Here is a 27,126-nt window from a genome sequence, read left to right as displayed (position 1 = left end):
AGACACAGATCAAGAGAGTGAGAGGAATAGAGAGAGAGTCAGACATTGAGACATACACACAGGGCGAGAGAAACAGAGAGAGAGAGATACAGAAAGAAAAAGAGAGAGGCACTGAGAGGGCGAGAAACGGGGGGGGGGGAAGAGAAAGAAAGAGAGAGAGAGAGAGACAGAGGGACTGAGAGAAAGAAAGAGAGACAGCGAGAGTGAGAGATTGAGAAAGAGACGCAGAGCAAGGGACCGAGAGATGGACACGGAGAGAGTGATCGGCAGAAAAAATGAAACGCAGAGAGATCGACAGAGACAGTCATAAACAGAGAGAGGGAGACACAGAGAGAGAGAGAAAGAGGGGGACAGAGGAAGGGTCAGAGAAAGAGATACAGAGATGGAGAGAAAAACAGAGAGACAGACAGAGGCAGAGAGAGAGAGAGAGAGAGAATGGGGCATAGGCACAAAAGAGAGGCACAGAAAAGGAAACATAGAACATAGAAAATAGGAGCAAGAGTAGGCCATTCGGCCCTTCGAGCCTGCTCCGACATTCAATATGATTATGGCTGATCCTCGATCTCAATACCATTTTCCCGCTCTCTCCCCATACCCCTTGTTGCCTTTTGTTTCTAGAAATCTATCGAGCTCCTTCTTAAATATATTCAGTGATTTGGCCTCCGCAGCCATCTGTGGTAAAGAATTCCATTGGTTCACCACTCTCTGAACGAAGACATTTCTCCTCATTTCAGTCCTAAATCTCCTACCACGTATTGTAACACTGTGACCCCTTGTTGTGGACCGCTTAGCCAGAGGAAACATCCTCCCTGAATCCAGACTGTCAAGCCCTGTCAGACTTTTTTATGATGTGGAGATGCCGGTGATGGACTGGGGTTGACAATTGTAAACAATTTTACAACACCAAGTTATAGTCCAGCAATTTTATTTTAAATTCACAAGCTTTCGGAGGCTACCTCCTTCCTCAGGTGAACGATGTGGAAATGAAGACGAAAAAGAAATCAGCCATAATCATATTGAATGTCGGAGCAGGCTCGAAGGGCCGAATGGCCTACTCTTGCTCCTATTTTCTATGTTCTACGTTTCCTTCTCTGTGCCTCTCTTTTTATGTTTCAATGAGATCCCCTCTCATCCTTCTAAACTCGAGTGACCAGAGGTGGAGTCGACTCAAGCCCTCCTCATATGACAGTCCTGCCATCACAGGGATCAGTCTGGTGAACCTTCGCTGCAGTCCCTCTATGGCAAGTATATCCTTTCTTAGTTAAAGAGACCAAAATTGCACACAATACTCCAGGTGTGGTCTCACCAAGGCTCTGTAAAATTGCAGTTAGACGTCCGTGCTCCTATACTCAAATCCTCTTGCAATGAAAGCCAACATTACCATTTGCCTTCCGAACTGCTTGTGCACCTGCATGTTTGCTTTCAGTGACTGGTGTAAAAGGACACCCAGATCTCATTGTTTATCAACATTTCCGAATCTATCATCATTTAAATAATACTCTGCCTTTCTGTTTTTCCTTCCGAAGTGGATAACTTCACATTTATCCACATTATACTGTATCTGCCATGAATTTGCCCACTCACTCAACTTATGTAAATCGCCTTGAAGCCTCGTTGCACCCTCTTCACAACTCACGATCCCACCTAGTTTGGTGTCGTCAGCAAACTTGGAAATATTACATTTGGTTCCCTCATCCAAATTATTGATATATCTTGTGAATAGCTGGGGCCAAGCACTGATCCCAGTGGTACCCCACTAGTCAATGCCTGCCACGCCGAAAAAGATTCATTTATTCCTACTCTGGTACTCAGTGAATTAATGGGACTCAAGGTGGATAAATCCCCTGGACCTGATGGCTTACATCCTAAGGTCTTGAGGGAAGTGGCTGTTGGGATTGTGGATGCTTTAATAATTATTTTCCAAAATTCTCTAGACTGGGCAAAGGTCCCGGCAGATTGGAAAACTGCAAATGTAACACCCTTATTTAAAAAGGGTAGTGGGCAGAAGGATGGAAAATATAGACCAGTTAGCCTAACATCTGTGGTGGGTAAAATTTTGGAATCTATTATTAAGGAGACATTCGCGGAATCTTTGGATAAACATAATTTAATAGGACAAAGTCAGCGTGGCTTTATGAAGGGGAAGTCATGTCTGACAAATTTGCTTGAGTTCTTTGAGGACATAACGTACAGGGTGGAAAAAGGGGAACCAGTCGACGTAGTGTTTTTAGACTTCCAGAAGGCATTCGACAAGGTGCCACAGAACAGATTATTGCTCAAGATAAAGAATCACTGGATTGAGGGTAATATTCTGGCATGGGTGGAGGATTGGTTATCTAACAGGAAGCAGAGAGTTGGGATAAATGGTTCATTCTCAGACTGGCAACCAGTAGCCAATGGTGTACCACAGGGGTCGGTGCTGGGTCCCCAAATCTTTACAATCTATATTAACGATTTGGAGGAGGGGACCGAGTGTAAAATATCAAAGTTTGCAGATGATACAAAGATGGGAGGAAAAGTGGAGAGTGAGGAGGATATAAAAAACCTACAAGGGGATATACACAAGCTGGCTGAGTCGGCGGAGATTTGGCAGAAGCAATACAATTTTGGAAAATGTGAGGTTCTGCACTTTGGCAGGAAAAATCAGAGAGCAAGTTATTATATTAATGGTGAGAAACTGGAAAGTACTGCAGTACAAAGGGATCTGGGGGTCCTAGTGCAAGAAAATCAAAAGGTTAGTACTCAGGTGCAGCAGGTGATCAAGAAGGCCAACGGGATGTTGGCTTTTATTGCTAGGGGGATAGAGTATAAAAACAGGGAGGTATAGCTGCAGTTATATAAGGTATTGGTGTGACCGCACCTGGAATACTGCATACAGATTTGGTCTCCATACTTAAGAAAATACATACTTGCTCTCGAGGCAGGACAAAGAAGGTTCACTCGGTTAATCCCGGGGATAAGGGGGTGGACATATGAGGAGAGGTTGAGTCGATTGGGACTCTGCTCATTGGAGTTCAGATGAATGAGAGGCAATCTTATTGAAACATATAAGATTGTGAAGGGGCTTGATCGGGTGGATGCGGTAAGGATGTTCACAAGGATGGGTGAAACGAAAACTAGGGGGCATAATCTTAGAATAAGGGGCTGCTCTTTCAAAACTGAGATGAGGAGAAACTTCATCACTCAGAGGGTAGCAGGTCTGTGGAATTTGCTGCCCCAGGAAGCTGTGGAAGCTACATCATTAAATAAATGTAAAACAGAAATAGACAGTTTCCTAGAAGTAATGGGAATTAGGGGTTACGGGGAGCGGGCAGGACATTGGACATGAATTTAAATTTGAGGTTAAGATCAGATCAGCCATGATCTTATTGAATGTCGGTGCAGGCTCGAGGGGCCGATTGGCCTACTCCTGCTCCTATTTCTTATGTTCTTATGTTCTCTCTGTTCCGGTCTGTAAACCAATTTTCAATGCATGCCAGTATATTACCACCAATCCCATGTGCTTTAATTTTGACACTAACCTCTTATGTGCGACTTTATCAAAGACTTTCTGAAAATTCAAATAAACAACATCCACTGGTTCTCCCTTATCTATTCTACCAGTTATATCCTCAAAAATCTCTAGTCGGTTTGTCAAACATGGCTTCCCTTTCATAAATCCATGTTGAATTTGTCTCATCCCGTTGATATTTTCGAAACGTCCTGTTATCACATCCTTTAGAATAGACTATAGCATGTTCCCTACTACTGATATTAGGTTAACCGGTGTGTATTTCCCTGTTTTTTCTCTCCCTCCTTTTTTAAATTGTGGAATTGCATTTGCCACCCTCCAATCTGCGGGAACTGTTCATAATCTATAGAATTTTGGGAGATGACATTTAGAACCGAGATGAGGAGAATTTTCTTGACTCAGAGGGTGGTGAACCTGTAGCATTCTCGACCGCAGAAGGCAGTGGAGGCCAAGTCATTAAATTTATTCAAGATGGAGATAGATATATTTCTTAATGCTAAAGGGATCAAGGGATAAGGGGAAATATCGTAACAAGGTACTGAGTTCGAGATCAGACATGACCACTTTGAACGGCGGAGCAGGCCCGAAGAGCCGAATGGCCTACTCTAGCCCCTGTTTTCTTGATTCTATGATTCTATGATTCCAATGCATCCACTATTTCCATGGCTACCTCTTTTAGTACTCGGGGATTCAGATTATCAGGCCCTGGAGATTTATTGGCTTTCAGTCCAATTAGTTTCTCCAGCACAATATTTTTATCAATTTCCTTTAATTCCTCCTTCTCACTATTCCACTGGTTCCCTGGCATTTCTGGGAAGTTATTTGTGTCCTCTTCCACGAAGACAGAACCAAAGTATTTGTTTGATTGCTCTGCATTTCCCTGTTCCCCCATTATAAATTCTCCCGTTTCTGACTGTAAGGGACCTACATTTATCTTCACTAATCTTTTTCTTTTTACATACACGTAGAAGCTTTTACAGTCCACTTTTATGTTCCTTGCAAGTTGACTCTCACACTCAATTTTTCCCCTCTTGATCAATCTATTGGTCCTTTTTTGCTGAATTCTAAACGGCTCCCAATCCTCAGGCTTGCTACATTTCTGGCAACTTTATATGACTCCTCTTTGGATCTAATGTTATCCTTAATTTCTTTTGTTAGCCATGGTTGGCCTACATCTCCTTTCGTGTTTTTGCGCCAGAAAGCAATGTATAACTGTTGCAATTCATGCATTCATTCCTTAAATGTCAGCCATTGCCTATCCACCATCATGTCTTTTAATGAACCTCCCCAATCCATCATAACCAATCACTCCTCATACCTTCGTAGTTTCCTTTGTTTAGATTTAAGAGCCTTGTTTCGGATTGGACTACTTCACTTTCCATCTTAATGAAGAATTCTATCATGTTATGGTCACTCTTCCCTAAAGGAACCTGCACAACAAGATTATTAATCAACGCCTTCTCGTTGCAAATACACAATCTAGAATAGCTTGTTCCCTGGTTGAAGGAGGAAGAGAAAGTGAGAGAGAAATTGAAAGAGAGACAGCGAGAGAGAGGTGGAGAGAGTAGCAGAGAGTCATAGAGAGAGAAAGATAGGGAGAGAAAGAAAGAGAAAGAGAGAGAGAGCTAGGGAGACAAGGCAAAAAGACATGGAAAGAGAGACAGAGAGAGAGAGAAAGAGAGAGAGAGACACACACAGACACGGGGACACACAGAGATGCACACACGCCGACAGAGAGAGAGAGACGGAGACAGAGAGAGATAGAGGGGGATGGAGAGAGAGTGTGAGAAAAACAGAGTGTGACACGGAGAAAGGGAGAGAGAGACAGAGAAAGATAGGCGGATAGAGAATCAGACAGAGACAGTGAGAGAGAGAGAGAGAGAGGGAGAGAGAGCGAGAGATGGAGAGAAAGGCGGATAGAGAATCACACAGAGAGAGTGAGAGAGAGAGAGAGAGAGGGAGAGAGAGCGAGAGATAGAGAGAAAGGCGGATAGAGAATCACACAGAGAGAGTGAGAGAGAGAAACACAGAGAGAAAGGCGGTTAGAGAATCACACAGGGAGAGAAGAGAGAGAGAGAGAGAGGCCAATAGAGAATCACACTGAGACAGTGAGAGAGACAGAGAGAGACAGAGACACAGATACAGTGAGAAGGAGAAGCAGAGAGAGACAGAGAGAGAGACAGAGTAAGAGACAGAGAGAGTGAGAAAAAACAGAGAGTGACACGGAGAACGAGAGAGGAAGGCGGATAGAAAATCACACAGAGACAGTAAGAGACTGAAAGAGAGAGAGAAAGGGAGGTCGGGAGACTGAGAGAGAATGGGAGATAGAGAGACAGAGAGAGAAGCAGAGAGAGAGAGACAGATAGACAGAAAGAGAGGCAGACAGTGAGAGACAGTATCAGAGAGAAATATAGGATACGATTGAGAGGGACATAGCGAGAGAGAGAGATATACGGGGTGAGAGGTATACAGAGAAAGAGATGGAGAGAGAGCAAGACACAGAGAATGAGATAGAGAGAGAAAAACACATGGGCACAGAGACGCAAAGAGAGAGGCACACGCACAGAGACAGGGAGAGAGATAGAAAGAGAGTCAGAGAGTGTGAGAGTGAGATACAAAAGTAGAGAAAGAGACAGAAAGACGGAGAGAGAGGTACAGAGAAACAGGCACAGAGAGAGTGGCACAGAGAGAGAGAGAGCAAGAGGCAGAGAGGCAGAGAGAGGCACGGTGAGACAGAGAGGGAAATGCAGAGAGACAGATGGAGGGTCGGAAACAGATAGAGAGAGTATGTGAGAGAGGCACAGAGGCGGAGACAGAGAGAGAGAGATAGATAGAGAGAGAGAGAGACATAGAAAACAGAGTCAGAGAGAGAGTGTGTGATGCACAGAGAGAGAACGGGAGAGAGAGAAAGAGAAAGATACGTAGAAATATAGACATACAACGAGAGAGAGGGACACAGGGAGTGAGAGACACGGAGAGAAACAGAGATAGAGATCGATTGAGAGAGACATAGATAGGTAGATAGAGAGACAGGGAGAGAGATCGATACCGAGTGACAGAGATAGATATATACAGAGACAGAGACAGAGACAGAGAGAGAAAAACAGAGTCAGAGAGAGAGACAGCATGCAAAGAGAGAAAATTAAAGAGAGAAAAATGGCAGAGTTGAGGACATAAAGAAAATAGCGAAAAAGTGTAAAGAGAGAGATAGATGAAAAGAGAGTGGCAAGACAATGGAAATAGGATGGGGAGGAATGGAAGGCAGTAAAACAGGATACTGAGAACGGAGGTGGAGGCAGAAAGTAAGGTTAAGAAATAGGAAAGAAATATGAAAAGACAGAGAAATTAAGAAGAGAAGAGAAAGTGGAGAAGGAAAGAAAGAGGGGAGAGAGAAAATAAAGAGTGCAATGCTCACCCCGTACAGGGCGCTGCTCCCACTCGACTGCACATCGTCTCAGACCCTCGTCACACTCACACCATCCTATAATACACTTTAAATACCTGCACAGTGAGACAGCGAGTTTAAAGATAGACACAATCAAACATCATCATCTCAGCCCCAGGACATTAAGATATTCGTGTCCTTTCCTCCACTTTCCAGCTCAGTTCCGTGATTGCTTGTTATTATCCAGTTTGGCTCGGTTCCTTATTCTCTCTTTTCCCCTCTGTCCTGCATCTATTCCGGTTTCCTCACAAGTTTCAACCCCTCAGCACTCAATCTGTCTCCGTGTTTAGATTAACCAATTAGGCCCCTTATCGAAGTTTCAGAGTACACATGGCCGACTGCATCATGCCACGGAGATACCAAATCACTGTTTTCCCTCAGGGATCAGTCCTAGCATCTATCCTTTTTAAACTGTACTTAAACTCCACGAGACCAGATAACGGAAATTAATTTCTGCTGATGACAGTGCCTTTGTTACTGAAACTCGTGAGTTTTCTACCCTGTCAACCACACTCACTAATGATATGAAACGCATGACAGAGGACTGTCCGAAATGAGGTCTTCATCCCAGTATCACAAGGACTGTGAGCTCCATCGTACATTTGCTCTCTGTTCGGGTCTCTCCTGAAATCATTATAAACTTTCGTCAACTTTTGAAAATTGCAAAATTGAAGCCCACGGAATAAAAGAGCAGAGGCAGCACGGATACTAAATTGGCTAAGTGACAGGCAACAGAGCCTTGTGGTGAACGGTTGTTTTTCGGACTGGAGGAAGGTATTTGGAAATATTCCCCAGGGGTTTTACTAGGAGAACTGATTTGTTGACATAGATTAATGATTTGAACTTGGGTATGCAGGCACAATTTCAAATTGCAGAAGACACAAACTTGGAAGTGTAATCAACAGTGAGGAGGATAGAAATAGAATTCAGGAAGATATAGAGAGACTGGTGCAATGGCGGACACATGGCATCTGAAATTGAACACAGAGATATGCGAGGTGATTACATTTAGGCAGGAAGAATGAGGAGAGGCAATATAACCTAAATGTTACAAATCTAAAGGGGGTGGAGGAACAGAGAGACCTGGCGGCATATGTACACAAATATTTGAAGGTAGCAGGACAGGTTGTGAAAGTGTTTAAAAAATCAGACTGGACCTTGGGCTGTAAAAATAGAAGAATAGTGTACAAAAGGAAGTGAGTTATGTTGAACCTTAATAAAACAATGGTTCGGCCACAACTTTAGAATTGTGTCCAATTATGGGCACCGTACTTTAGGGAGGATGTGAAGGCTTTGGAGAGGGTGCAGAAAAGATTTAATAGAATGGTTCCAGGGATGAGGGACTACATTTATGCGGATAGACTGGAGAAGCTGTGGTTGTTCTCGTTAGACAAGAGAAGGGTAAGACGAGATTTGACACTAGTGTTCAAAATCATGAAGGTTATAGATAAAGTAAATGGAGAGAAACTGTTCCTATTGGTGGACGGGTTGAGAATTAGCGGACACAGATTTAAAGTGATTGGCAAAAGAACCCTCGACTACATGAGGGAAAACATTTTGACCCAGCGAGTAATTGTGAACTGGAATACGTTGCCTGAAAGGGTGGTGGAAGCAGATTCAATCGTGGCTTTCAAAGTGCAATTTGGTAAATAATTAATGGGAAAACATTTGAAGGGCGACAGGGAAAGTGTGGGGAAATGCCACGAACTGGATTGCTCTTATAAAGAGCCGGCAGGGGCAAGATGGGCCGAATGACATGCTTATGCGCTGAAACCATTTGTTGATGCTATGATAATCCCAAAATGCTTGCTGGAATATCGAACATTGTTCATTTGTAATCGCAGAGACCGCAGTGAATGATTGGACAAACTAACAGACGGCACTTAAAGAAAAGTTCTGCGGAATATAGATGACGCTGTAAAGGCTTCTTTATTGTCCACGCCTAGTTACTTGGGAAGATGAAGGTGGACATCTTGTGGGTTGTATATACAGTAACTATTGTGCGTCATTTTGGGAGAATGGATGTTCAGGGAAGAGGATGAATCGAATAGCGTCCAAGTAAGAATTAATGTCAGGAAGTCTTCCATTCTGTAAATTATTTAATTAACCTGACAATTAAAATAAATGGATATTTCACCACATTCTTCAAATGCTCTCTGAATTTACTCTGTGTTATAGCATAAATACAGGTGTTTGTACAACAGCTCAGAAGCTGAAGTATGAACCCCATTTCTTGTACGAATCTAGGGAGATATACAGAGGAATACCGCATAAACCACATTCGCTCAGAAACTACAAACACCAGAAACAGCGCCCATAACAGGATAAAATTCCCCGAGATAACAAACAGTAAAATGATGGATTTCCTTCGGTTCTCCATCTCTGGGTCACGTGGACTCTCCCCACTACTGTGACCCCGGAGTCTCCTGCGGGCTCTGCTGGCCACTAAAATGTGTCTGACAGTTGAAGCATTGAGCAGCAGAATCAGAATAAATGGGACACCCGGAGTTAGAAGATAATGGAGGAATTCAATGCCTGTCCATATCTGCGAATATAGTGCACCGCTTGTCACACCACAGAACCAGGGGCTATTGGATAACATATAATCACGGGTATAGAAAAAGTACCAAAAAATATTCTTTAAACAGAACAGAACAGTCACTGTTCCTAAAACCACAGCCGCTGTTCTCTCGGTGCAATAATTAGTTTTCAGCCTCTGACAACAAATGGCCACAAATCGATCAAAGGTGAAAGTGACGGTGAACCAGACAGAACAGTCTGTGGCTGCATAAAGCAGGACGGCGTGAATATTACACACGGGAACGTGGTATAGAAAAGTGAACTGTGGACGATAAGTAATGGGGATCTGCCTCAATATTAGATCAGTGATAACGACCAATAGATCCGCCGCTGCCATGGCCACCAGGTAGCGAGTGACACATTTGGAGAGTCCGCACTTTCCACGAGACAGGACAATGATCGTCATTAAGTTAACTGCAATTCAGCGGAAGACAAGCAAATTATAGTAAACTCTCAGTACAAAGGCGCCCGTGTCACAGATATAATCATAGAATCAGACTATTACAGAATCATAGAATCATAAAAATCACATTATCACAATATAATCGAATCATAGAATCAGAGAATCAATGAATCACAGCATCACAGACTAACAGAATCATAAAATCAGAGAATCACCGTATTATAGAATCATTAAATCATAGAGTCTCAGGAACACTGAAACTTCGAATTGTAGCATCCTGAAGCACAGAATGAGGCACTTCGGCCGATCGTGCTCCTGCCAGCTATCTGAATGAGCCATCCTGTAAACCCACTCTCCAATTTCCCCAAAATTCTGCATTCTTTCTTTTCAAGCACATATCCAATTGACTATTGCACCTTAATTAAATGTGATAAATATATGAGCTCTCACTGCTCCAGTAATGTGTTATATTAAAAAGTGAAAACCAAGTCAATGCCTAGTGTAGTCTGATTGCATGGAGTCCATGCAGGATGATTTGACAACGCTGATGATATCAATAGAAGCAACATTCTAAGGAAGCTCTTTATTAGTTTGATGGTCGTGCTCAGAATTTGACTGTGATATTTGGGCAAGAGGAAACTTTCGATTGGAGAAACAGATGAGAGGGTCAAAAATACATCAATCTTAAACAGACAAGACTAATATTTCGACAATAAAAAGGAGCGACGAAGTCGTAAACATATCGCCACCACACCCAGAGGTAATTATGGGATGTGGAACGGTTGCTATGTAAGGTGACAGTGGACATGAGGCACTGACAGGAGAGGAACTATTTGGGACTTAAAGTTGATCGTATACGGAGACTTCAACCAGTAATGGAATAATTAGTAATATCAGAACCTTCTCATCCAGTGTTTGCAATGTGGAAATTGTAATTCATTTTAAAGGCCGACTGTCCATTTATTTTACAAATAACGTTAACAAGAATGATCAGTTATTTCAAACAGTCTGACAACATTAAAACATTAAAGATCTGAACACAGGAGCAGCGCTGGGCTTCTGGGTTTTATCTGTTGGTGATCATCAAATAGTTTAACGAAATGAAACAGGGAATGTGCTAAAATAAAACATACATTTAGTTTATAATCCATCCTACTTCAGTATGAATCGTGTGGTTCCATATCCATAAAATAAAGAGGAAAAAATTAATTGAACTCAGTTGTATTGTGGAATAGCAGGAGATGGTCGAAAATCAGCGTGAGACACGCTGATAGACCCTTTGAACCGTGCCAGACTGCTCTGGTACTAAATGGTTATTTCACAGCAATGATTGGAGCTAGATCCACTGCAATATCATAAAATGAACAATTGACCCTGATACATGTTGCACTTGCATTCCTGTCCTCAGCATCCAGGGGCAGTGACACTGGTGCAGTGACGGAGATGGGGAGAAGTGAGGCAGCTGACGGGAACTGAATCATTACTCCCACAACCTGAACCACATGCAGCTGGATTTAAAGGTACCTGGCAAACTCATGCTAAGAATTTGTGAACTGACACAGGTTGCAGTGCAGAACAAAGACAGTAATCTGATGAAGGCAGGGAATCGTTCGGTGAAATTGATGATTTTAGAACATCAAAGAGTTCTTGAACCACGTGGAGCAAACAGCAGGAAATCAGGGAGGACTATTCATTCAGTTGATTCCAGTGAATGGGTGACTGTCGAATAATCGCAGCGAGGAAGCTCGAGTATTGCATCAAACACAGGAAGTGGATCGCGGAATTATTCCAAACACTGCAAGAGGAGCGCGGTATTATACTAAAAACCAAAATGGCGCGTATAATTACACCAAATATAATAAGGGGAGCACGGTATCACACCAAAGCGAGTAGGAGGCGCGCAATGTTATACCAAACACAGTAAGAGGAGCGCGGTGTTATACCAAACACAGTAAGAGAAGCGCGGTATTATACCAAACACAGTAAGAGGAGCGCGGTGTTATACCAAACACAGTAAGAGGAGCGCCGTATTATACCAATCATAACAAAGAGGATCGTCATATTATATCTCACACAGTGAGGTGAGTGTTCTGAATGTAACATTTAGCTGGATGTCATGTGTTACATTGGTGACAGAATCAATAACTGGAAATAGAGGCTTACCAGGAAGCCCAAAAGCGGCGACGAGGGGATAGTAAATTACATGATCAGTAATACAGTGAAACATGATTTATAGAATTAATAACTGGATATTGGGACTTACCAGGAACACCAACAGCAGCGAGGATGGGATAGTAAATCTTTTGGAAATCGTAAAGTGTCCAGAGTATCAGATATTTTATCATGAAGAACGAATCCATTCGTTCAGTTTGTTGGTGGACTGCTGATTCCTGTTGATGCTGGAGGCGATGCTCTGCTCACACTTTGAGATCAGATGATGAATTAAGCGCCGTATTTAATGTAGAGAAAACCTCTCCTGGGAGAATTGTATTCCATGGTGATGGATATTAATCACGTCATTGAACAAACAGGTTACACTAACCACTGTTACACTAACAATTTTCACTGGTATTGCAGAAAGGTATAATCCAGCGCTATGATGATCAGAATATAATCTTAGTAACTTTAGAAAGAACAGAACATGAATGTGAAATTCACGGTCTTGCAGCAATTATAACAAGTGACACGTAAGAATTACTGGATGATAAAAGACCAAGGTCCATCCAGTTCACCTTCAACCATCCTGATACAATGATAACGGTGTTGTTGACGAATCATAACAATCAATCTCTATCAATTAGAGTACATCAGACCCAGAAATAACACGAGGAAAACCCCAGTTGTGGAGAGCTTTGGGAACCATCAGTCCAAAGTCACCCTTTGAGCCTAAATATGCTACACTTACCACATGTCATTTCTCAAATTATTCATACATTGTACACCAAAATACTATTTTAAAATTTAAATCTATCAAATTTACATTTGAATGAATCAATACTGACTGCTTCACCTACTCCAAAGTGCATCTGTTCCATAGAGGTATCACTCGCACACTGAAATATTATTTCTGCAGTTTAGTTTTGAATTCACCACCCTTCAAGCGCAGGTCATGTCCTCTGATACTATGTTTCTGGAAAGGTGCAATACCTTTTCATGGTCCACATTATCTAGTCCATTTAGAATCCTAAAACCTGGAATCAAATAAACTCTCAACCTTCTCTGTTCCAGGGAGAACATATACAGTTTACATAAACGCTCCTCAGAGCTGAATCCCTCCATCCGCTCACTCATTCTGGTTGCTCTCTGCTGTATCCATTCATCAGCTGCAGTATCCTTTTCCTACTGTGGCGACCAGTACTGTAAACAAATTCTAATTGAGGTCGCAGTAATTATTTATGAAATGACAGGGTGACCTCACCATTTCAGCTCAAAGTTGACCATTTAATACATCCCAACAGTTACATTATTCAGAGTCAACGAGCATTTTTACGACAGCTTCTATTTATTGTCAATCAGGGCTGACAGATCGCTTTCATTTTCCATGCTTATTATTCACCGTACACTGATAGAATCACAGAATGACACAGCACAGGATGCAATTCGCCCCATCGTGCTGTGCTGTCTCTTTGAAAGAACTATTCAATTCGTCCCAGTAATCTGCTCTTTCCCCATAGCCCTGCAAAATTGTCTACTTCCAGTATTTATCCAATTCCCTTTTGAAAGTTATTATTGACTCTGCTTCTACCATTCCAGTTCATAACAAATAACTGCGGATTTTCTTCCCTCAATTCACATCTTGTTCTTTTGTCAATTACCATAAATCTCTGTCTTCTGGTTAACAACCATTCTGCCAATGCGAACAGTTTCACATTATTTACTCGACCAAAACTCTTCATGATTTTGAACAGCCCTATCAAATCTCCCCTTAATCTTGTCTGCTCCAAGGAGAACAAGCTCAGGTTTTCCAGTCTTTCCACGAAAGACGACCTCATAACTGGTACCATTCTAGTAAGTCTTCTCTGCACCCTCTCCAAGGCCTTGAAATAATTCCTAGAATATAGTGCTCAGAATTTGGAACTTTGCCACAGCTGGGGCCCAACAGGTCCTTTATAAAAGATTAGCAAAACGTTCTTGCTTTAGCACTTAATGCCTCTATTTATAAAGCCAAAGATCTCGTGTGTTTTTTCAACAACCTTCTCAAATTTCCCTGCCATTACTTGTATAGGTACACCATTTCACCTGTCTGACTAGATCGTCCTCAAGTCTGTCACTATCTTCCTCACTGTTCAACACATTTCCGAGTTTCCTGTCATCTACAAACTTAGAAATTTTCGGAACATCGGAACAGGAGTTGGCCATTCAGCCCCTCGTGCCTGCTACGCCATTTGATTAGACCATGGCTGATCTGTGATCTAACTCCATTTACCTGCCTTTGGCCCATAACCCTTCATACCTTTGGTTGCCAAAAAGCTATCTATCTCAAATTTAAATTTAACAATTGAGCTAGTATCAATTGCTGTTTGCGGAAGAGAGTTCCACACTTCTACCACCCTTTCTGTGTAGAAATATTTTCTAAACTCACTCCTGAAAGGTCTGTGTTTAATTTTAGACTGTACCCCCTTCGTCTAGAATCCCCAAGCATTGGAAATAGTTTCTCTCTATCCACCCTGTCTGTTCCCCTTAATATAAGACAAACATCGATCAGATCACCCCTTAGCATTCTAAACTAAAGAGAATACAACCCCAATTTGTGTAATCTCTCCTCGTAACTTAACCCCTGAAGTCCGGGAATCATTCCAGTAAACCTACACTGCACTCCCTCCAAGGCCAAGATGTCCTTCCGAAGGTGCGGTGCCCAGAACTGCTCACATTACTCCAGGGTTTTGTATAGCTGCAGCATAACTTCTGCTCCCTTGTACACTAGTCCTCTAGATGTAAAGACCAGCATTCCATTAGCCTTATAGATTATTTTCTGCACCTGTTCATGACATTTCAATGAACAATGTACCTGAACCCCGAAGTTCCTTTGGACATCCACTGTTTTTAACGTTTCACATTTAGAAAGTGCCCTGTTCTATGTTTTTTTTGATCCAAAGTGGATGACCTCACATTTGTCGACATTGAATTCCATTTGCCACAGTTTTGCCAATTCATCTAATCTATCAATATCCCTTTGTAATTTTATGTTTTCATCTACACTGCTTACAATGCCACCAATCTTTGTGTCATCAGCAAATTAGATATGAGACTTTCTATGCCTTCGTCTAAGTCGTTAATAAATATTTCGAATAATTGAAGCCCAAAGACGGATCCCTGCGGGACTCCACTGGTCACATCCTGCCAATGTGAGTACCTACCAATTATCCCTACTCTCTGTCGCCTTTTGCTCAGCCAACTTTCTCACCAAGTCTGTACTTTTCACTCGATTCCCTGGGCTTCCATCTTAGCTAGCATCTCTTATGTTGGACTTTATCAAATGTCGTCTGGAAGTCCATATAAATAAAATCCATTGCCATTCCCCTCTCCACTACTTCAGTCACCTCTTCAAAAAATTCAATCAGGTTTGTCAGGCACGACCTACCTTTCACAAATCCATGCTGGCTCTCTCTGATTAATTGAAAATTCTTGAGGTGTTCAATCACCCTATCCTTAATTATAGACTCCAGCATTTTCCCCACAACAGATGATAGGCTAACTGGTCTACAATTCCTTGGTTTCCCTCTCTCTCCTTTCTTAAAAAGCGGAGTGACATGTGCAATTTTCCAATCTAGAAGGACAGTTCCTGAATCTAGAGAACTTAGAAAGATTATAGTTAGAGCACCTGCAATGTGCTCACCTACTTCCTTTAAAACCATGGGATAGAAACCAGCTGTTCCTGGGGATTTGTCACTCTTTACTGCTATTATTTTCTTCATTACTGTTATTATACTTATGTTAATTTTGTTGAGTCCCTGTCCCCGATTCAATATTAGTTATCTTGGGATTTCTGGCATTCTATCCTCTTTTTCTACTGTAAATACTGAGGCAAAGTAATTGTTCAACATGTCCGCCATTTCCCCATTGTCAATGACAATATCCACGCTTTCAGTTTTTCTGGGGCCAACACTGCTCCTGACCACCCTCGTTTTCCTAATATAACTATAAAAGTTCTTCGTATTTGTTTTGATATCCCTTGCAAGTTTCTTTTCATACTCTCTTTTGCAGGTCCTACTATCTGTTTTGTGACACTTTGTTGCTCTTTGTATCTTTCCCATTCACCATGATCAGTGCCATTTTTGCCTTTTTGTATGCTCTTTCCTTATGTCTTATACTGTCCCTTACCACTTTATTTGTCCATGGCTGTTTTTTTTTGGCAAGTAGAGTTCTTGCCCCTCGGGGGAATACACAGATTCTGTATCACGTTAAATGTTTCTTTAAACATTTCCCACTGATCATCAGTCGTTTTACTCATTAACAGATTTGCCCAGTTTACTGTGGACAGTCTCTGTCTCATCCCATTGAAGTCGGCCTTACCCAAGTCTGGAATCTTAGCAGCTGATTAACTTTTTTCCGTTTCAAACAATACATTGAACTCGATCATGTTATGATCACTATTGGATAGATTTTCACGCAGAGTTGAGCTGTAAACTAAAGCTGGTTCATTACTCAATACTAAATCAAGTATGGCTTGCCCGCTTGTTGCCTCTTGGACATACTGCTGTAGAAAACTATCCCGGACACACTCAAGAAATTCACTACCTTTTTGACAGTTGCTAGTCTGCTTTTCCCAATCTATTTGAAGGTTAAAGTCCCACATTAAGACCACTTTAGCTTTGTTACAACCTTGTCTAATCTTTGCATTGACACAATCTAGCACTTCAGAACTGCTGCCAGGTGTCCTATACACAACTCCCACTATAGTCATAGATCCTTTCCTATTTCTCAATTCAACCCATAATGTCTCTGTTGGCTGCTTACCCCTCGTTATATCCTCCTTTATCATTGAAGTGATTTCATCTCTAATCACTAAGGCTACTGCTTCCCCTCTTCCATTTTCCCTGTCTCTCCTGTGGACCTTCGAACCCGGTATATTTATTTCCCAATCCTGACCATCCCGCAACCATGTCTCAGTAATAGCTATCATGTCATACCCTCCAAATTCAATTTGAACCTGTTGTTAATTTAATTTATTCCTTATACTCCGAGTATTTGTTTATAGAACTCTTAATTGGGCCACACACCAGAGCCTGACCTTCAGCTTTGATGCTGGGTTAATCGCTTTCTGCGTTCTAGATTTCTCTTGATCTGTCGTGCCTAAAGTGCACTTTCTTTCTGCTGCTCTACGCGTTTTGATTTCACATGTTCTTGAACAAATGTTTGTGCTATTTGTATTTCATATTTCCCCTATGTCGTCCCCTCTCTTGCTGCTCTCAACTTTACACCCTTCTGGCTCCCCGCTCACGTTCCCATTCCCCTGTCACTCCAGTTTAAACCTTCCCAAACTGCACTAGCAAACACCCCCGGGAGGACATCGGTCCAGGTCCTGCTCGGTTGTAATCCGTCTCACTTGTACAGGTCCCACCTTCCCCAGAACCGGTCCCAACATTCCAGGAATCTAAATCACTCGCTCCTCCATCATCCCTGCAGCCATGCATTCATCCGGTCTATTCTCCTGTTCCTATACTCACAAGCATGTTCCAATGGTCGTAATCCTGAGATCACTCCCTTCGAGGTCCTGCTTTTTAATTTATCTCCTAACTCCTTAAATTCGCCTTGCAGGATCTCATCCCTTTTTTGCCTCTGTCGTTTGTACCCATATGGACCACGACTACTGGCTGTTCACTCTCCCCTTCCAGAATTCCCTGCAGCCGTTCCGTGACATCCTTGACCCTAGCACCAGGGAGGCAACATAGCATCCTGGAGTCACGCTTGTGGCTGCAGAAACTCCTATCTGTTCCCCTTGCAGTTGATTCCACCATCACTATAGCCCTGCCACTTTTCTCTCTCCCCTCCTGTGCGGCAGAACCACCAGTGCTGCCACGAACTTGGTTCTTGCTGCTTTCCCCTGATAAGCCATCTCTCCCAACAGTATCCAAAGCGATATATCTGTTTGAGAGGGATATGTCCCCAGGAGACTCCTGCTCTACCTGCCTAGTCCCTTTACTCTGCCTGGCGCTCACCCATTTCCCTTCTGCCTTCGTAATCTTTAAATGCGTTGTGACCACCTCACTGAACGTGTTGTCCAAGATGGTCTCAGCATCACGGATGCTCCACAATGAATCCACCCTCAGCTGCAGCTCCGAAATGCGGTTAGCCAGTAGCTGCAGCTAGACACACATCCTGCAAACATGGTCGCCAAGCACACAGGATGAGCATATCTGCACCCAGGTCCAGGTCATTAATATATATTAAAATGAGCAGTGGTCCAAACACCGACCCCTACAGGACACTACTGCACATTTCCTCCAGTTTCACAAACAAACGTTCACCACGACTCTCTGTTTTCTGTCCATTTGACAATTTCTTTTCAATGTAGCGACTGGCCCTTTAATCCTATGGGCTTCAATTTTGCTAACGAGTCTATTATGTGGTACTTTATCAAACACCTTTTTAAAGTTCGTATACACAACATGAACTCCACTGCCCTCATCAACTCTCCGTTGGATCATCAACTAACTCATTCAAGTTAGTCAAACACGATTTGCCTTTAACTTATCCGTACTGGCTTACATTTAATAAGCAATGTTTTCCAAGTGCAAATTAATTTTGTGCCTGATAAATGTCTCGAAAAGTTTCCTCACCACTGACGTTCGGCTGACTGGCCTGCAGTTGCCTGGTTTGACCCTCCCCTTCTTTGAATAGGGGTGTAACATTTGCAATCCTCCCGCCCTCTGGCACCACTCCCATATCAAATGAGGATTGGAAGCCGTGGCCAGAGCCTCCGCAATTTCCACCCTTACTTCCAACCAATTCGGACCGGGTGACTTTTCGACTTTGAGCACTGAAAACCTTTTAGTATCACCTCTTTATCTTTCTCCATCCTATCCAATTTCGCTACTCCCTCCTCCTTTACTGCTAAATTAGCAGCATCCTCTTCTCTAGAAAAGACAGAAACAAAGTTATCATTCACTACCTAAACCACGTTGCCTGCCTGCAAAGAAGATCTCCTTATTGGTCCCTAGTCTCCCCATCCCCGTCCTTTGATCACCCTTTTACAATTTATATATTTAGAAAAGACAATCACTTTTATGTAACCCATTAATCTAATCTCATCCATTATCTTTGCCCCTCCAATTTCCTTTTTCAGATCTCCTCTGTACTTTCTGGATTCAGATTGATTCACTACTGAATTGTTAACCGGACTTTTACAATAAGAATCCTTTATTAGTTTCATTTCAATCACTTTATGTTCAGTCAATCAGCGAGCTCTAGCTTTGGATGTCGTTCCTTTCCCCCTCTTGGGAATGTGTCTACGCTGGAACCAAACTATCTCCTCTTTGAAGGCCTCCCATTGCTCAGTTGCTGCTTTACCTGCCAATCTTTGATTCCAATCCACCTGGGCCAAGTCCATTTTCAACTCACTGAAATTAGCCTGTTAAGTATTTTCACATTTGATTGTTCCTGGTCCTGGTCCATAAACACGCTAAACCTAATGAGATTGAGCTCCGAAATTGCTCCGAGCGGCGAACATATGTCGCCCACCGTTGTTAAGTAACTGACTCACACACAACATTTCTGCGGTCTGGAAAGCGACAACTTGTTTCAATTGAGTGCTGCAAGAAGTGCAGCGTCATTTCCTGGGCTTCTCTGAGAGGAGGAAATGGTTACCATGTCCCCTCCACCAATCATTGCAGCGTCATTTCCTGCGCTTCTCTGAGCGGTGAGAGCAGGAAATGATCATCGTGTCCCCTCCAACAATCAGCGTGAAGCATGCCTCTCGAGAACCAGGAACTGAAGTTCATTCACGAACCGCCCAGAATAAGATCCAGATAATGCTTGATCGGAAAATAAGAATATAATAAATAATAGCAGGAGTAGTCCATACGGCCCCTCGAGCCAGCTCTGACATTCAATCAGATCACGGCTGATCTTCGACCTCAACTCCACTTTCCCGCCCAATCCCCATATCCCTTGATTCTACTCGACTCCAATAATCTATCCATCTCAGCCTTGAATATATTCAATGTCTCAGCACCCAAAGTACTTTGGGGTAGAGAATTCCAAAGATTCACAACACTCTGCGTGAAGAAATTCCTCCTCATCTCAGTCTTAAATGTCCGACCCATAACCCTGAGATTATGCCCCCTCGTTCTAGGATCTCTAGCCAGGGGAAACAATCTCTCCAACTCACTCGTAATCTTATATGTTTCATTGAGATCACCTCTCATTCTTCTCAACTCCAGAGAGTTTAAGCCCTTTCAATTCAACCTTTATTCAAAGGACAACCCCCTCATATCAGGAATTAATCTCGTAAACCTTCATTGCACCGCTTCCAAGGTAAGAATATAATTCCTTAGATGAGGAGACCAAAACTGTAAACAGTACTCCAGTTGAGGTCTCAATAAAGCCCTGTACAACTGTAGTAAGCCTTCCTTACTCTTGCACTTCCCCTGGCAATACCGGCCAAAATGACATTTGCTTTCCGAATTGCTGACTGCACCTGCATACTAACGTTTTGTGTTTCTTGTACGAGGACACCCAAGTCTTTCTCAACACCAACATATAATAGTTTCTCACCATTTATAAAATATGTTGTTTTTCTGTTCTTCCGACCAAAATGAATAATCACATTTCCCCACATTCTACTCCATTTGCCGCCTTTTTGCCAACACTCTTAACTAGTCTATATCCATTTGCAGACTCTTTGTGTGCTTCTCACAGTTTAGTTTCCACCTTGCTTTGTATCGTCAACAAACTTGGATATATTACACTCGGTCCCATCATCGAAGTCATTTATATACACCGTAATTAGTTGAGGCCCATGCACCAATCCTTGTGGTACCCATTAATTACAGCCTGCCAACATGAGAATGATGCATTTATCCCTACATTCTGTTTTCTGTCCTTTAACCAATCGTCCATCCATGCCTCTACATACCCCATAAGCCCGCAACTTGTGTTACAACCTTTTTAAACCTTATGGAATGCCTTTTGAAAATCCAAATAGACCACATCTAATGTTTGCCCTTTATCTACCCTGCTGGTTACATCTTCAAAAGTCTCTAATAAATTTGATTTCTCTTCCAAAAAAAAACATGTTGACTCTGCCTAATCATATTTTGATATTCTAAGTGCATTTTACCACTTCCTTAATAATGGATTCGTGCATTTTCCCGACGACCGATGTCAGGCTAACTGGCCTGAAGTTGCCTGTTTTCTCTCACCCTCCTTTCTTGAATAGTGGGGTTACATTTGCTACCTTCCGGTCCACTGGGACCGTTCCAGAATCTGGAGAATTTTGTAAGATCATAACCAAAGCATCCACTATCTCTGCAGCCACCTCATTTAAAACCCGAGGATGTGCACAATCAGGTCCGAGCGATTTGTCGACTTTTAGTCCGGTTAGTTTGAGCAGTACTTTTTCTCTACTGATATTAATTGTTTTAAGTTCTTCACTCTCATTTACCCTTTGGTTCCACACTATTTTGGTATGCTTTTTGTGTCTTGTACCGTGAAGACAGGCACAAAATATTTGCTGATCGCATCTACCATTTCCTGATTCCCCATTATAATTACTCCTGTCTCAGCCTCTAAGGGACCAGCGTTTACTTTTGCTACTCTCTTCCTTTTTACATACTTGCAGAAGCTCTTACAATCCGTTAATATATTTCATGCCAGTTTATTTCATATTCTATTTTCTCCCTTTTTGTCAATTTTTGGACGTCCTTTGTTGGTTTCTAAAACTTTCCCAATCCCCAGGCTTATTACTCTTCTTGACAATATTACAGGCGTCTTATTTCAATCGAATAATCTCCTTAACATTTTCAGTTAGTCACGGATGGATCACTTTTCCCGTGGAGTTTTCAATTTATCAATGGATTGTACATTTTTTGAGAATATTGAAATATTTCTTTAAAAGTTTGCCATTGCTTTTCAACTGTTAAACCCTTTAATTTAATTTCCCAATCTAGCTTTGACAACTCGCCCAGTTTAAGACTTTAAGTCTAAGACTTTAGTTTCTGACTTAAGTACGTTACTATCCAACTCAATGTGAAATTCTATCATATGATGTTCACTCTTCCCCAGAGGTTCTTTTACTGTGAGATTACTAATTAAGCCTATCTCATTAAATAATACAGGATCTATGATAGCATGTTCCCTGATTTGTTCCATGATGTATTGCACTAGGAAACCGTCTCGAATACATCTCATGAATTCGTCTTCCAAACTACTTTTGCCAATTTGATTTGCCCAGTCTATATGCAGATTAACGTCCCCTATGATGACTGCATTTCCTTTGTTACAAAATCCCATTATTTCATGAGTACTAGTCTGTCCAACTGTATAGCTTCTAAGAGGGGGCCTATTAACTACACTAGTGTTTACTGCTCCTTGTTATTTCTTATTTCCACCCATATTGATTCTACTTCCTGATCTTCCGAGCAAGATTCTTTCTCACTGCGATCCTTAAGTCATCCTTTATCATTATGGCTGCACCCCCTCCTTTTCTATTCTGCCTGTCTTTTATAAATGGCACACTGCCTGGAATCCGAACCTTGGTCATTTTGGAACCATGTCTCTGTAATGGCTCATAGTTCAAAGTCATTTATCTCTATTTGTGCAATTAATTCATCTATCTTGTTACGAATGCTTCGTACAATCATACAAAGAGCCTTAAAATTTGACTTTTTACCATTTTTCCTGCTTTGACCTTACTTGTTGTTGCACTATTATTGGTAAATTCTCAGTCCCTTCCTGCCACACTTTGCTTATCTTTACCCAAGTCACTGCACTGATCTATTGTCTTAACTTTTCTCATTATATTTGTAAATTTCCCCTCACCTGACTCCTCCACCAACCCCCTAATTTTAGTTCAAAGCACTATCCACAGCCCTAGTTATTCAATTCGCCAGAACGCTGGTTCCAGCCTGGTTTAAGTGGAGCAAGACCGATCGGAACAGGTCTCTCTTTCCCCAGTACTTGTGGCAGCGCCGCAGGAATCAAAACCCCTTCCTCCCACACCACTCTTTCAGCCACGTATTGAACTCTCTGACCTGTTTCTTCCTCTGCCGATTTGCACGTGGCTCAGGAAGTAATCCAGAGATTATTAATTTTGAGGTTGTGCTTATTAATTTAGTCCCGAGCTCAACAAACTGTCTCACCGGAACCTCATTCTTAGTTCTACCTATATCGTTGGTTCGTACGTGGACCACGACAATTAGATCCTTGCCCTCACGCTGCAAATTATTTTCCTGCCCTGAGGAGATGTCCTTAACCCTGGCACTGGGCAAGTAACAAAATCTTCAGGAATCTCGATCACGGCTGCTCAGAACAGTATGTATCCCTCTGACTAAATTATCCCCTAGGACTATCACATTCCTTTTTACTCCTCCCCACCGTTTGAATGGCCTCCTTTACCACAGTGCTGTCGTCAGTTTGCCCATCCTCCCTGTAGTCCTTGCTCCCTGTCCAAGTGACTCTCCCCCTCCCTGATGCATTGCAATGCCTACAGCTTGGACTCCAGCTCAATAACTCTGAGCCGAAGTTCCTCGAGTTACTGCAGATGTGGTTGCCGGGGATCTCGTTGGTTTCCACCAACTCCCACATGCTGCTTTTATGACACATCACCTGCTCTGCCATCGCTTGGCGAACAAACATTTCTTTACATCTTTTATGAAGTTTTTATTTGCTCGTTTTTTTAGTTATATTAACTAATGACTTTATCTAGTTACATTTATTGATTTGAGTTCTATGTTAACCCTCCGCCCTAACTTAGAGAGAAAACAAAACAGTAATACTCACCAATACTCACCATCCAATTTCAACTCTTTCACTTTCAACTGTGGTCAGTTGACTCCAACTCGATCTGCCTGCCGCTCCTTTATCGCCTCCTGCTCTCGCTCCACTCTCGGGCTTTATCGCCTCCGACTCTTGCTCTACTGTCGGGCTTTCACCAGCCGCTGCTTTATCGCCACCCGCTCACGCTCTCCTGATCACCTCCCATTCATCTTAACTCCAGAGAATACAGGCCCATTCTACTCAATCTTTCCTCATCGGGCAACCCCCTCGACCCAGGATTAACCTCATGAACCTCCTCTCGGGCAAGTAGTTAAGGAGACCAAAATTGTACACGGTATTCCAGGTGAGGTCTCACCAGAGCTCTATCGAATTGCAGCAAGACCTCCTTACTCTTATATTCCAACCAACTAACAATAAAGGCTATCATATCATTTGCCTTGATAATTGATCGTTGAACTTGCATGTTAACTTGCTGTGATTCATGTACAAGGAAACCGAAATCCCTCTGGATACCAATAATTCTTTGTCTCACACCTTTTAAAAATATTCTGCTTTTCTATTCTTCCTACCAAAGTGGAAAATTTCACATTTCCCCACATTATACTCCATCTGCCATATACTCGCCCACTCTTTGAACTTATCCATATCCATTTGCAGACTCACTGCGTCCTCCTCAAAGCTTACTTTCCCACCCAGTTTTGTAACGCTAGACCTGAATCGAATCCCAAGTATCCGTTCCAACGTTTACTTTTTCTATCTTTTCCTTACCCCTCCTACCTGACAATCCACAGTTTCTGCATTACGGAATACAACTCCGCATACACAGAATGTCAATGAGCTTCTCTCTTATCAATATCTTTAGATCTTTTTCCACGGACCGGTACAATTCCACAACTTTATCTTGACGATAGTTTCATTCTCGCAGGTGAAACCTCTAATTATCAATCTATACCATTCCATCCAAATCTCCCGCTTTCTAAAAAGGATGATCGAATCGCAGATTTAGTCTGTCTGCTGAACTAAATTGTTATCAACTGAATAACGTTCTCTGGATTATTAGCATCAGTCTGCACTGTGGTATCTTTACTGGTGACGAAACTGACCAGTGCTTTAAGTTTTGACTCAATAGTTCATTGGCCACTGCATCTAAATTGACCAATAGCAGTATAACATTAGTGGACGGAAGGCAGTCTGATTAACACTTTCCTACTTAAAAGTTTGACAGTGCTCAAATTAGAAACTTGGAAATGCAGTAGACATTGAGTGAGATGATAGCAGATTGCAGGAGGACATAGACAGACTGAAGAATTGGGCAGACACATGATAGATGAAACTTAAGGCAGGGAAGTGTGAATTGGTATATTTTGGAAGGAAGGAGGAGGAGAAGAAATATAAACTAAATGGTACATTCTCAAATTAGGGTGCAGGAGAAGAAAGAACTCGGGATGTGTGTTTTCTTTTATTCGTCCATGGGATGTGGGCGTCGCTGGCGAGGCGAGCATTTAATGCCCATCCGTAATTGCCATTGAGAAGCTGGTGGTGAGCAACCTTCTTGAACCGCTGCAGTCCATATGGTGAAGGTTCTCCGACAGTGCTGCTGAAAGGGAGTTCCAGGATTACGACCCAGCAACGATGAAGGAACGGCAATATATTTCGATGTCTGCATGGTGTGTGACTTGGAGGGGAACTTGCAGGTGGTGTTGTTCCCATGTGCCTGCTGCACTTGTCCTTCTTGGTGCTAGGTGTCGCGGGTTTGGGAGCTGCTGTCGAAGATGCCTTGGCGAGTTGCTGCAGTGCATTCTGTGGATGGTACAGACAACAGCGACCGTGCACCGGTGGTGAAGGGAGCGAATGTTGAAAGCGGTGGATGGGGTGCCACTCAAGGGGGCGGCTTTCTCCTGGATCGTGTCGAGCTTCTTGAGTGTTGTTGGAGCTGCAATCATCCAGGCAAGTGGAGAGTTTTCCATCCCACTCATGACGTGTGCCTTGTAGATGTTGGAAAGGGAGTCAGGCGGTGAGGTACTCACCGCAGAATACCCAGCCTCTGACCTGCCCTTGTAGCCACGGTATTTATATGGCTGGTCCCGTTAATTTTATGGTCAATGGTGACTCCCAGCGTACTGATGGTGGGGGATTCAGCGATGGTAATGCCGTTGAACGTGAAGGGGTGTGGTTGGACACTCTCTTGTTGGAGATGGTCATTGCCTGGCACTTGTCTGGCGCGCATATTACTTGCCACTCATTAGCCCAAGCCTGGATGTTGTCCAGGTCGTGTTGCATGCGGATTCGGACTGCTTCATTATCTGAGGGGATGCGAATGGAAATGAACACTGTGCAATCATCAGCGAACGTCCCCATTTCTGACCTTATGATGGAGGGAAGGTCATTGATGAAGCAACTGAAGATGGTTGGGCCGAGGACACTGCCTTGCAGAACTCCTGCAACAATATCCTGGGGCTGAGATTATTGACCTCCAACAACAACTACAATTTTCCTTTGTGCTAGTTATGACTCCAGCCACTGGAGAGTTTTCCCCCTGATTTCCATTGACTTCAATTTTACTAGGGCTCCTTGGTGCCACACTCGGTCAAATGCTGCCTTGTTATCAATGGGAGTCACTCTCACCTCACCTCTGAAAATCAGCTCTTTTCTCCATGTTTGGACCAAGGCTGTAATGAGGTCTGGAGCCGAGTTGTTCTGTTGGAACCCAAACTGTGCATCGGTGAGCAGGTTATTCGTGAGTAAGTGCCCCTTGATAGCACTTTCGACGACACCTTCCATCACTTTGCTCATGGTTGAGAGTAGACTGATGGGACGGTAATTGGCCGGATTGGATTTGTCCTGCTTTTTGTTGACAGGACATACCTGGGCAATTTTCCACATTGTCGGGTGGATGCCAGTGTTGCAACTGTATTGGAACAGCTTGGCTAGAGGCGCAGCTAGATTTGGAGCGCAAGTCATCAGAACGACAGCCGGAATGATGTCGGGGCCCACAGCCTTTGCTGTATCCAGTGCACTCAGCCGTTTCTTGCTATCACGTGGAGTGAATCGAATTGGCTGAAGACTGGCTTCTGTGACGATGCAATATCCGGTGGAGGCCGAGATGGATCATCCACTTTTGGCTGAAGGTGGTTGCAAACGGTTTAGCCTTGTTATTTGCACTCACGTGCTGGACTCCGACATCAATGAGGATGGGAAAGTTTTGAGAGCATCCTCCTCCCGTTAGTTGTTTAATTTTTCACCACCATT

At 42.8% G+C, this 27,126-nt stretch overlaps 1 protein-coding gene and 1 long non-coding RNA gene across 2 annotated transcripts in view; both read right to left on the bottom strand.

Moving 5' to 3' along the window:
* LOC137312864 (uncharacterized) overlaps positions 1 to 27,126 on the bottom strand; it is a 1,008,715-nt gene that overhangs the window by 718,785 nt on the left and 262,804 nt on the right. The window lies entirely within an intron of this gene.
* LOC137312875 (probable G-protein coupled receptor 139) lies at positions 9,052 to 26,235 on the bottom strand. The gene is made up of 6 exons (XM_067979255.1): positions 25,999 to 26,235; positions 24,655 to 24,671; positions 23,241 to 23,361; positions 18,099 to 18,245; positions 12,203 to 12,239; positions 9,052 to 9,950 (listed from the first exon to the last, which is right to left on the bottom strand). Exons 1-6 carry the CDS (start codon positions 26,233 to 26,235, stop codon positions 9,052 to 9,054), a joined length of 1,458 nt encoding a protein of 485 aa, XP_067835356.1.

Source organism: Heptranchias perlo, unplaced genomic scaffold, assembly GCF_035084215.1.
Source record: "Heptranchias perlo isolate sHepPer1 unplaced genomic scaffold, sHepPer1.hap1 HAP1_SCAFFOLD_44, whole genome shotgun sequence".
Classification (NCBI taxonomy): domain Eukaryota; kingdom Metazoa; phylum Chordata; class Chondrichthyes; order Hexanchiformes; family Hexanchidae; genus Heptranchias; species Heptranchias perlo.
The sequence above is the reverse complement of the archived record's forward strand: the minus strand, read 5'-3'. Positions and strand labels throughout refer to the sequence as shown.

What these genes read in the sequence shown, in the direction of transcription:
- LOC137312875 (XM_067979255.1), bottom strand. Translation starts at nt 26,235, where the DNA reads ATGGGGACGTTCGCTGATGATTGCACAGTGTTCATTTCCATTCGCATC. An exon ending in CGAAGGCAGAAGGGAAATGG is followed by an intron (nt 12,240 to 18,098) that starts GTGAGCGCCAGG and finishes GATTTCCAAAAG; the next exon opens with ATTTACTATCCCATCCTCGC. An exon ending in CGCTGCTGTTGGTGTTCCTG is followed by an intron (nt 9,951 to 12,202) that starts GTAAGTCCCAAT and finishes GCTGAATTGCAG; the next exon opens with TTAACTTAATGACGATCATT.